Here is an 11690-nt window from a genome sequence, read left to right as displayed (position 1 = left end):
GCCCAGCAGAAGGACGCCGTAGCCACTGCAGCTCCACGGCAGGTATGTATTGCAGATCGGCGCCACGCGTGGGTCACGAAGAAGAAGAAGAAGAAAGGAAAAAAAAAAAAAAACGAATTACGCACATCCCATGCAGATCTTGGAAACTATGTGAAGCGAAGCTTTCGGGGACGGGGTTAATTAAAGGTTATAAATTTGCCGGTTTCATTCCTGCGTGCTTGACGTTAAAGAAGCTGGGGCGGGGAGCGATCATCTCAAAGTGCTACTTGGCGTTGGAACGATGGAAATATATGTGCGAAAAAAAATTGAGTACAAGTTAGACCATCAGGGCTGCTGTACTAATGGACTCAGCTTTGATACCGCCATTGGACCCGCAATTAGTTTGTTTGTTTGTTTGTTTGTTTTCTTGAGCTAGTCAGCAAGACACCACTCAGGCGTCTAGGCCGGGACGGTCAGCGAAGGTTGGCAAAGAAATCTTCGCTTTAACGAAAGTCGCAGTTTTCGACGTCGAAGCAGGGACATCGATAGCAAAGTTTTTGGGTACTGAGGGAAGCGAAGAATTGTTTCTGGCTAGCATAGATTGCACGAATCATTCGGCTACTAAGCAAACATGCCTGCTGTCACGCGCCGAAAGGCGCACATCAAAATATTTTGCTCGGCGACCGTGAACACTCGCTACCACATCACAGTATGGTGCTCACAAGGATCGTGACCTCTGTAAAAGAACCATGACGTGACGTCACAAACGCAGCTTCTCACCGTAATAGCACTCAAAGGTAGCAGCTGCGATGACGTTAGCGCGACGTATTGTCAGGCACGTGCATACATTGGATTTGTTGTTTTACGGGGTCGTTTTCTTTTTTTATTCGAATAGCGCTGTTATCGATTTGTCGCTCGGCGTAGAACACGCCCGTCGTGCTGCCGTGCTGTCATGATTATTCTTTACGCAGCTTCTAAACGTGTCAGTACCCAAAGAGCGCCTTCTTCCAAACCATCTATACCCATTGTATAGGGAGTATGCACTGAAACTCGGCCGCAATGTGGCGCTGCGGTTCCCCGAGCCCGGCGCCATGTTTGTGGTTGTGCCGCAGCAGCCGACGCATGCTTGCAGCTGTGTTCCGTAAGTGTTGTGTGGTGTTCCCTAGCATTTAGGTTTCTCGTGTGTTGCATGTGGCGTTGGTTGTTTGCAATACTGCTGCGTTGGAAGCTTCCTCTACGGATACACGCTGTAAAGACTTGGAAAAGTGCCCACACCGGAGCACGTTGTTGCGCGACAAAAAGCTGCTGCGTACGTCTCATTCGGCGCGACTGCAGTGTAACATGCAACTCAGCGACTACGCAAAGTCGCTGCCTGACCCCGAGCGCAGCAGATACATCATCAAAATCGCGAAATGCGGCGGAGATGACCCGTTGGCGCTGTCCGATGACCACTTTACGAACGATGTTGCTTTTTATCCAAGTGTCGACCGTGCGGACATCAGAGACTATCTAGTCCACGGGACGAGCTTCGTGACGCGGGATCAGCTAAAGAGCTATAAATCCCTGGAGGCTCATAATTACGTCACCAGTGGTCTCGTGGAGCCACCAAGAGTGAAAGTTCGTGATGGCAACGTCGTCGTCGTTGGAAAGGTAGGCTGTACTTATATAATGTACCGCATGTCAGCGGCTTGGGGCATTTTTTCAGTCGTCCAGAAATATAGCGATGGAGCAAGCAATGTATGTGGCGCCCAGTCCGTCGCACTTGTTGCTAGATCGTCGGTGAAGTTGCTGTAATGTTGTTCGTGCTTCATACGCCTGATTTCGTGTTCACAGTGTCTAATCGCGTAAGCTAAACACTGTGATGTATCTTTTCTCCCTGCGCAGGTCCGCCACTCTCAGGCGTTCAGAGATAAGCTGCTGCTGCCGTGGCTGTTGATTAAAGCTGACGGGGAAGTTTTGTGCGCGCACTGTACGTGCATGGCCGGCCTCGGGGAGGCGTGCTCACACGTTGGTGCAGTGCTCTTTTATTTGGAGGCTGTTGTGACACGCCGGGATGGTCAATCATGCACAGATGGGCAAAATGCATGGCTACCGCCTCATCTCGTCAGTCTGGAATGCCGACCGGTGGCAGAGATGGACTTCGCGTCTTCCGCAATGAAAAAACGCCGCCTGGACGACACTGAGGCTGCCCCCCGCGACCCACCAAGTGTTGAAATGCCCAAGCCGAGAGAGGACGAGATGTTAAAGTTTTTCTCGTCATTGAGTAAATCTGAGGGTAGGCCAGCACTTCTCTCGCTTGCCCAAAAATTTGCTGACCCCTACATTCCCTTGGGCTTGAAGTACCCTAAGCTCCTCCTCCGCAATCTGCAAAGGAAGCAGTGCCCAATTTCCTTGGAGGATGTACAGGCAGAATGCCGTAATGTCTTGCAGGACCTCTCAATTGAGCCTGATGTAAGTTTCTTCGTCTCTTTGTAGCTTGCTTACAGCCATACCTTGCCAAAAAAACTAATTGTGCAGGTTGTTGTTGTAATGTGCCGTGCATCCATGTGTCAGCATCTGTTCACAATTATAATTTATGCTAAACCTGCACATGCTGCCTGGGCACTTTTCAAATGTATGCAATATTGTCATGAATCTACAACATCCTTAAAGCATTATAGCAAAACTAAAAAACAATCGAAAGGATAAATATTTGTGTTTGTTTGCACATGAATTGCAATTTCCTGCAGGTGTGTGTACTGATCGAGAAGCAGACAAAGGCCCAATCTGCATCCGAGAAGTGGCATTTATTTCGGACTGGACGCATCACAGCTTCAAATGCAGGAGCGGTATTTGCAACTTCATTGACCAAGCCTTCAAAGAGCCTGCTGAAGAGACTGTGCTACCCAGAGGACTGCAAATTCCAGACTGCAGCAACTCAGTGGGGAAAGAAGAAAGAAGCTGCTGGGAGGGCAGCTTACATAGAGGCAATGCAGAAGCACCATCTAGGCTTTAAGTGTGAAATGTCTGGCCTCCACATAAGCATAGAGCGACCATTTCTGGCTGCAACTCCTGATGGCCTTGTACATTGCAATTGTTGTGGAGACGGCCTTCTGGAGATAAAATGTCCATACTCTGCAAAAGATGCACTTATTTGCGAAATTCCAGAGCGGCAACGATCTTATCTTGTAGTTGATGGCAATGATGCAAAGTTATTGAGAAACCATCATTACTTCAAGCAAGTAATGATGCAGATGTTTGTCTGCAAAAGAAACTACTGCGATTTTGTAGTATGGACACAGAAAGATATTTTTATTGAAAGAGTAATGTTTGATAAGGAGTTCTGCAACGAAATTGTGGATAAGTGTGCATTGTATTTTGAACGAGTTCTCCTGCCTGAACTTTGTTTCCGTTATTGGACCACTGCTGCTGAAGAAGTAGTAGTGGAGCAAAGTGCAGGCAGTCAGGATGATAAATATTGCCACTGTCAGCAGCCAGAATATGGAGACATGATTAGGTGTGATGGGAAGCATTGCAGTCGACAATGGTTTCACTTTCAGTGTGTTAATTTGAAGAGGGCACCTAAATCGCGGAAATGGTTTTGTAATGACTGCAAGAAGTCGTAAAAAAAGTATTCTTATTATCTTATTATGGGGTTTTACGTGCCAAAACCACTTTCTGATTATGAGGCACGCTGTAGTGGAGGACTCCGGAAATTTCGACCACCTGGGGTTCTTTAACGTGCACCTAAATCTAAGCACACGGGTGTTTTCGCATTTCGCCCCCATCGAAATGCGGCCGCCGTGGCCGGGATTCGATCCCGCGACCTTGTGCTCAGCAGCCTAACACCATAGCCACTGAGCAACCACGGCGGGTGTAAAAAAAGTACTGTACATTTACTAGATGCTTTGCACTAAGGACACATGTCAGTCAAATGGTACAACAGAGTCGCACAGGTTGGTAAGTGCGGCACACACAAATACAACCTTGTCAAGTGCGCTGACTTTTATGCCGTTAAGCACCTTCGGCTCCAAAAATTCAGTGGGAAGAGTGCTTTTGAGAATGGAGTACTTGTTCCTGACTAACCCAATAACTCTTTCAACATGAATCCTAACATTTGCTAGCCTACGTGTTGCCTCAACAGAGTATGCAGTAAGCTGCGGCTTCCCTTTAGTGAAGGCTGGGATTTCCAGCTTCGCTCCACACATGCCCACGGCATCAGAGATCAAGAAACCCCTGTCAGCCAGCACAGAGTCGCCAGGTAGCAGGTTGCTAAGAATGCCACACGATTCTGTCAGCATTTTGTCACTGGTACGCCCACCCCACCCTCTTGATATGTACGTAATTACACCTTGTGGAGCGATGCCAATTAAGTACTTCACGGTGTTTGCATGCTTGTACGTAGACCATGTTAATGATCTAGGTTCCATGGCTGAAGGTCTGTCCACAAAGACTTCAAAACAATCCAGAATCACAGCTACTTTCTTGCCAAATGTTTCTTGGAATGCCATTGGCATCGTTCTTTGAAGATCTTCACGTTCTGGCCATTTGATCAGACTGCTGAGCCTAATGTAAGCAGCATCAAGCCACCTTTCTACTGTCCTCGTTACGGTTGACTGGTGAATGCCAAACCTGTAAGATAAAACTGCTGAGTTGTTATGTGCTTTAGTAAGTGTTATTGAAGCTAATGCAATAAAGTTCACCAGCACAAAATGGCTATTGCATGCTCAACTGCAGTTCTGCGTAGTGCAGGAACCTTAATGTTACAAATGAATATAGGTATGGCTGTTGCCCAGAATAAAATACCTGTATGCAAGATCTTGTAACGGGACGTTAAGCCGCAACCTCATTAGGAAAACGACCATTTCCTGAAATTTGCTCAGGCGGTTTCGTAATGTATGCCTTACATGAGGCTCAACTAAGATGTAAACAGCCTCCAAAACTGCATAATTTGGCAGCCCTGTGTAAAAAACAACCATGTCTGGGTTGCTGCGGAGCACATCCCTGTCTCCAGGGGCTGCCTTTGCCAGGCGACTGCGTGCAATATCCAGGTCATGCTGAAGGCGGTGGTTTTCTTCCTCCAGTGAAGAGATGTGGGCTGACAGCAGGTCAGCTGTCACCTCTTTGTCTATCATGCCTGCATGATAAATTGAATGTGTGATGACCATATGAAGGGAAAGCACTGGTGTCAACACAATGTATAATGATGTTACTTGTTTCAGCACCTTTACATGAGGATTTTTATTATTGTAATAAATAATGACCTTGAATCTGCCTGTCAGACTGAACTGTTTGTTATACGATTAGCCTTCAGTGCAAAAGAAACCGCATCCCTAATTTTCACACCCATAATGGTCAGATTGTACTGCACATATCGCACCTACACCAACAATAAGCAAAACGAGAACAAGATGAAAGCCGGAGCCAATGTGCCGACATGTGGACTTGCCTTTCTAAAAGTGACATGTTGCCTTGAAGAAGACAAGTCCACTTGTCGAAATGGCTCCTGATTTCATCCTGTTTTGTTCATCGTGTTGAATTTCCATCTCCCGCATTCCCTGTGTTTTTTCCACACCAACAATATAATTTTTGTTAAATATTTGAAACATTTCCAGCTTAAAGGATTGTGTTTTAATCAAGTACATTAAAGACTTTACGTCTGCTCACACCGCTTCGGCCAAAATCAGGACATGCAGGAACACAGGATTTGCAAGCCCTAGAAACAAAACTGTGCGATACTTGCATGCAGAAGCTTGGTTATTCTGCAGATACGCTTGCAGGTGGCACTGAGCTGTGGCTAGATTTTCTTGTAGAACTGGACATTCCAAGCATGAAGGCTCCTCGGGAGCTGCAAAATGAAAGCACGCAGAAAGGAAACAAACTAGTTGAAAAAAAGCAGTCTTCAGTGGAACCTTCGCAACAAAACACTTTGCTTGCGTGCGCAAGTCTTAACGGGCTGACTAAATGGTTTCTCCATTTACAAATTATTTTGTGTTGCATCTGCATGCACCGTTACTGTTAACAGCTTCAAACGCAGTATTCGATCAGCTGTGAGAATTCAAAGACAAACGTCCTTGCGCACATAACACAGAAGCCTAAATGAGCAATTGCCATGCTCCAGAGCTCCATACTCTCTTAAGTACGAATGCATAAATGTTTACTTAGCTTACATGCATGGCCTACAAGGTGTTGCATTGCAGTTTGTTCTGATGAGGGGGATTCTTCGTCACCTGCACAAGAAATGAACACTGTAATTTATGTGAAAGCAAGAGCGTAAACTGGACGTTGCCCCCGGCACCCTCGCCCCCCCCCCCTTTTTTTTTTTAATGTTGTGCACTGCAGTAAATGCGTGCTGGCTCGCGTATATTAAATTACACAGACGCAGTACACAAGGTTCAATAATGGACAGCTTAAGGTTGGTCCAGTGCAATATGCAAATTAAAGTAGAAGAATGTAAGTGTGAAGTGACGCCTTCGTACTGAAAGAAATCTCCTCGGCCGCCGTTCCTGCAGCGATGGGCGCCGCGTTCGTGCTCGCGCTCTCCGGTCGCTGCCTTAATTCAAAGGCGTTGGCTGCAGAACTCGCGCGCCTTCGTTGCTTGAGTCGCATATACCTGTAAAAAATTAGTTCGATTAGTTCATAATCACTTGTTTGACTGCGTACAAAATTAATTTGCACCTGTCGCTTGCGCTTCTTCCAGCGTGCGTCGTGGACTTGTAGCCGAGATTGAGGCTCGGCGCCCAGTCGGGATTAGCCTCATCCATCAAATAAGCTGGTCGTCCTGAAAAATATAGCCCACTGGTACGTTACAGAGCTGCATGCAAAGAATTGCGCTAAAAAACTAAGCTTTAATGCCGCTGCCGTGCTTACCTGTGATGAAATGCGCCCCGCAAACTCGGTAATGCGTCGCCAATTCGTCCAGGTCTTTGCGACGAATTCTGCTCAGCCACAGAGCTCTGCGCCTTGAAGACAGCTCAGCTGTCCTAAGACACTGTCCTTCTTTGACTTTGGGCACGACATAGAAGCCCAGCGGTTGAAAGTTCTCATCGTTGGGTTTGTTTTTTGACCGGTTGGAACAACCGTAGACGGCGCAGTTCACCATTGCGGCTCGGCGCGCAACAACGTGCTCCGGTGTGGGCACTTTTCCAAGTCTTTACAGCGTGTATCCGTAGAGGAAGCTTCCAACGCAGCAGTATTGCAAACAACCAACGCCACATGCAACACACGAGAAACCTAAATGCTAGGGAACACCACACAACACTTACGGAACACAGCTGCAAGCATGCGTCGGCTGCTGCGGCACAACCACAAACATGGCGCCGGGCTCGGGGAACCGCAGCGCCACATTGCGGCCGAGTTTCAGTGCATACTCCCTATAGTGTTCTACTAAAAGAATTGGGGGACGCTTAAGCTTTGCCTTTCAAAGTGGAACGCGATAGCATTCAAATATCCCCGACTGCTTCTCACGCTTCCCGGCAACAGCAGCGTATGTAACCTTAATGTTTACCGGGAAATGCTCGCGGCGAACGCTATGCACGAAGGCAGCCGGGCTTTCTGCTAGAAACGCGGCCTCTTGCATGGGCCGCGATGCGGCGGAGGCTAGCGCCATCTGGAATTGTTCCAAGGAACTGTTACCCGGACTCCGAGATATTCACGCGCCGGCGTGCGCAAATGGCGGATCCCGTCTCCGCTCTATGCATTGTGGAAACGCTGGAAAAGGGGTTTGTTTCAGTTTTCGTGTAACAGAACAGAATTATCTTTTCTCGTATATTCAAATTACAGACCGACAGCTACCATATCTGTAGGTCGTATGTAAGTCCTACTTTACGATTTTTCCAGGTATTTTATCTTTAGAAATTCAATTAGTTCAGTCAATTCCTTGCGTCACATGGAAAGACTGGGTGTACGTGGTTCGAAAATACCTTTGCCGGAATGACGTCCGACGCCGCACGTCGACGCCGGACGCCGGACTTTCTGCGACACGGGCTTGTCAACGCTGTCGCGTTAAAACTACTAGAGCGAACCATAGCGCTTTTTGTCTGTTTGTTGAACTTTGTTCTTGGGGCTTCAGACGGCTTTGTGACTTGAAGAATTCACTATCTTTAATATATCGCGTTGTGAATGCTGCAATTTGCTGTGATTTGACATGTTCGCAGTCTCATTGTCTTGTGCGTTTATACCCCGTTTCATACATCATGTGCAACGCTGTGGAAGCTAATGATACTTTTGGCAGTGGCTGCGTTCGCACTTAGAAATAGCTCGGTGTTTCTTGACGCGATTTCCGTGAAAATTTTCTGCATACAAGCTGTTCTGAATGAAGAAAATAAATAATTTACTCTTAGAAACAAACAAACCATGTTCTCACACGGCTGATAACACGCTATTTTAAATCAATTTGCGTTTCGTTGTTTCTTTTCGTTAGCCGTCGCGGCTGCCTCACGTGCTTGCTCGCGCGAGCAAACGCCTCCTGGCGCACAGCGAATTATAGACGGGAACGCGCGGAGTGATAAGTTTTGGCGACCGGACTTCTTGCGTAGCTTCCACAGCGTTGCACCTGATGTATGAAACGGGGTATAAACGCGCAAGACAATGAGACAGCGAACATGTCAAATCACAGCAAATTGCGGCGTTCACAACGCGATATATTAAAAATTGTGAATTCTTCAAGTCACAAAGCCGTCTGAAGCCCCAAGAACAAAGTTCAACAAAACAGACTTGTGGGCTAGTTGTTATTGCATGTTAATATTTTTAGCGCTAAGAAATGCACGACTCGAGAGAAGGCACACAGGACACAGCGCTAATAACAAGTTATGTTTTATCGCACTTGGTCACAGTGTATGTAGGACCGAACAATAAGGAGACAGAAAGCGAGTGTAACGTAACCTATGCCTCACAGATTGCCTAACAGGATAACAAGCCACCGCTACCGTGAAAAGAACAGTATACCCTTCTCTGACAACGCGACAGGTGGGCAGATCACGCAATCTTTGTTTCCGTTCATCTCAAGCGCCTTCGCAATTTCCTTTGTCACTTGATCAGAATGTCTGGCCATCACTCTAGTCTTTTTAAACAACGGTTTGCTTACGATCGTTTACGAGAGCACTCAAACATTGTCGACAAACTGGCAGCTACCGGTCATCTTGCTGCACCCTGCATGCGCTGTGGCTGCAAACCTTTGTTTAAAGAGATTCGAGTGATGGCCAGGCATACTGTTCAAGTGAGAAGGGAAATTTCGGAGGCGCTTGAAATGAAAAGAAACAAGGATTGCGTGATATGCCCATCTGTCGCGTTGTCAGAGAAGGAGATATTGTTCTTGTCACGGCAGCGGTGGCTGTGGCGACGTTACGCTCCCTTTCCGTCTTCTATTGTACGGTGCTGCATACACTGTGACCAAGTACAATGAAGCATAAGTTGTTAGTAGCGCCGTGACCTGCGTGACTTCTCTGGTGTCGCGAAGTTTCTTTGCGCTAAAAATTGTTAACTAAGAACGAAGCTTACGCAAACCCACGTACCAGCCATCACCCCCACGTTGGCTGAGCCGCCACGCTGGCAGCTCCTGTGGACGATACGGCGCCAGAGTGTGCTCCGGCAATTTTAGCGGGAAACTTCGCGATACCCACCTTGTGGCCGTGTTCGAAGAGCTGTCCTGGCAGCCAGTCCCTGAGCACATCGCGAATGCTCGTGCCCCGACCGCCGCGGCCCTTGTAGTGGGGCCAGCCATGAAAGCGGTGGTTCAGCCGAGGTGCAGCCTTGGGCCGTCTCTTCGGCACCTTTCTGTGGGAGGATGATCGCGCGTACAGTCGCAATGTTTATCATCGTAAACAGGGGAGCGTGCTCTATTCGTTGCGCGCAGAAAGCTCATGGCGATCGACTGGCGCCCTCTCGTAGTTCGCATTCAACGGGCGCATTCCCTAAGTCGCCCTCGAGCGTAGTCTGCTGCCTCAGCTGCCACATAGAACAAAAATTAATGGAGGGAGATATGGTGCTACAATCGTTCAGCCACAGAGGTAATGGTGGTTAGTGCATGGATTTGTGCAGTCTTCGTGTCTGCGACTTCGTCTGTTGTTGTGACTTTATCATTTACGCGTTATTTCGTTTTTAAAATATTGAGGAATCATACTTTCTTCTAAGCACATCATGCTATGAAGACTCGGTGAACACGAGCGATCATTGCGAACTGTTGTACTTAGAAGTGCAACGTCTTGTCCAAGTTCTTTTCAATTTTCGAAGCCACAACGTGTTTTGCAAAAAAGAAGCGCGAAGTGTAAGCAAACCCACCCGGTACCCAGAATTCCCCATGCTGACTTAACCGCCATAATTGGACCTCCCGTGTACACTGTGGGGTCCCGGTTCCCTACCCGTAATTATTGTAAGAAAAAACTGTGGGGTTCATCCAGCCCGTGACTTACCACCACGTGCTCTCTTCGTTAACATGACCAGCTGTGTAGCTGCGAATGCTAATAGCTTTGTGAAACGCTTGTTAGGAGGTTAACAGCTTCGCAGACTGCGAGTGCGGATTACACCAGGTTGAGGTGGTGCGTTGCCAAAGCTTTCGGATTAGGATGGATGGATGGATGGATGGATGGATGGATGGATGGATGGATGGATGGATGGATGGATGGATGGATGGATGGATGGATGGATGGACGGATGGACGGACGGATGGACGGACGGATGGATGGATGGATGGATGGATGGATGGATGGATGGATGGATGGATGGATGGATGGATGGATGGATGGATAGATGGAGGGACGGACGGACGGACGGACGGATGCATGGATGGATGGATGGATGGACGGACGGACGGATGGACGGACGGATGGATGGATGGATGGATGGATGGATGGATGGATGGATGGAGGGACGGGCGGACGGACGGACGGACGGACGGATGGATGGATGGATGGATGGATGGATGGATGGATGGATGGATGGATGGATGGATGGATGGATGGACGGACGGACGGACGGACGGATGGACGGACGGACGGACGGATGGACGGATGGATGGATGGATGGACGGACGGACGGACGGACGGACGGACGGACGGACGGACGGACGGACGGACGGACGGATGGATGGACGGACGGACGGACGGACGGACGGACGGACGGACGGACGGACGGACGGACGGACGGACGGACGGACGGAAATGTGCCGGGAACCAGCAGATGGTGTGATGCTGCAGCGGTGCGGATGTATTGACTATTTGTAGTGCTTGTCTTGCAACGGCCTTTCTGAAAGGCCTTGACGACCGAGCGTGAATCGCTGTAGACGTGGCTGGGGATTAGGTCTGTGAGCGCGAGTGCGATGGCGACCTGTTGTGCTATCTCGGACGTGTGGGTCTTGACTGTGAGAGAATTTGTGACTTGACCTTGCTTATTGACCGTGGCGGCAACGAAGGCCTTCCTGGACGGGTACTGTGCCGCGTCTACGAAACAAGCTAGGCTCTTTTTATCACGTATTTCGCGCCGGATGAATGATCCACGTGCCAGCCTTCTGGGTTGATGGTGCGCGGGGTTCATGTTCCGCGGGAGTGGACGAACCGTGTAGGAGCTGCGTGTTTCCATCGGAACGCTTTGGTATAGATTCTCGATTGCTGCGGTGTCATGACCTAGTTGGGCTAGGATTTCCCTACCCGGTTTGGTTCCGAGAGTCTTGTCAACTGAGCCCGTTTTTGAGCTTCGGTGATTTCTTCAAGAGTGTTGTGTACCACCAGTTGCAGCAG

The 11690-nt window shown here is 48.5% G+C and overlaps 3 protein-coding genes across 3 annotated transcripts; 1 reads left to right on the top strand and 2 right to left on the bottom strand.

Moving 5' to 3' along the window:
* The first annotated feature begins 1048 nt into the window (after positions 1-1048).
* Positions 1049-3740, top strand: LOC140219880 (uncharacterized). The gene is made up of 3 exons (XM_072289919.1): positions 1049-1629; positions 1864-2430; positions 2709-3740. The coding sequence occupies exons 1-3, from the start codon at positions 1321-1323 to the stop codon at positions 3582-3584; spliced, it is 1752 nt and encodes a 583-aa protein (XP_072146020.1). The 5' UTR covers positions 1049-1320; the 3' UTR covers positions 3585-3740.
* A 95-nt stretch (positions 3741-3835) lies between these two features.
* On the bottom strand, positions 3836-4673 carry LOC140219881 (uncharacterized; the record flags this gene model as incomplete). Its single annotated transcript, XM_072289921.1, has 1 exon — positions 3836-4673. A coding segment is annotated over one exon (789 nt), but the record flags the coding sequence as incomplete, so codon positions are not given.
* Positions 4666-7312, bottom strand: LOC126525697 (uncharacterized). The gene is made up of 6 exons (XM_072289920.1): positions 6829-7312; positions 6637-6739; positions 6438-6571; positions 6129-6188; positions 5702-5806; positions 4666-5095 (listed from the first exon to the last, which is right to left on the bottom strand). The coding sequence occupies exons 1-6, from the start codon at positions 7058-7060 to the stop codon at positions 4722-4724; spliced, it is 1008 nt and encodes a 335-aa protein (XP_072146021.1). The 5' UTR covers positions 7061-7312; the 3' UTR covers positions 4666-4721.
* Positions 7313-11690: the final 4378 nt, after the last annotated feature.

This window comes from Dermacentor andersoni, chromosome 8 (genome assembly GCF_023375885.2).
Source record: "Dermacentor andersoni chromosome 8, qqDerAnde1_hic_scaffold, whole genome shotgun sequence".
NCBI classification, from domain to species: Eukaryota; Metazoa; Arthropoda; class Arachnida; order Ixodida; family Ixodidae; genus Dermacentor; species Dermacentor andersoni.
The sequence above is the reverse complement of the archived record's forward strand: the minus strand, read 5'-3'. Positions and strand labels throughout refer to the sequence as shown.

Coding starts and splice junctions, on each gene's coding strand:
- LOC140219880 (XM_072289919.1), top strand. CDS start 1,321: ATGCAACTCAGCGACTACGCAAAGTCGCTGCCTGACCCCGAGCGCAGC. Junction 1,630..1,863: donor ACGTCGTCGTCGTTGGAAAG/GTAGGCTGTACT, acceptor CTCCCTGCGCAG/GTCCGCCACTCTCAGGCGTT. Junction 2,431..2,708: donor ACCTCTCAATTGAGCCTGAT/GTAAGTTTCTTC, acceptor AATTTCCTGCAG/GTGTGTGTACTGATCGAGAA.
- LOC126525697 (XM_072289920.1), bottom strand. CDS start 7,060: ATGGTGAACTGCGCCGTCTACGGTTGTTCCAACCGGTCAAAAAACAAA. Junction 6,740..6,828: donor CGGGGCGCATTTCATCACAG/GTAAGCACGGCA, acceptor TATATTTTTCAG/GACGACCAGCTTATTTGATG. Junction 5,096..5,701: donor GAATAACCAAGCTTCTGCAT/GCAAGTATCGCA, acceptor TTTATCATGCAG/GCATGATAGACAAAGAGGTG.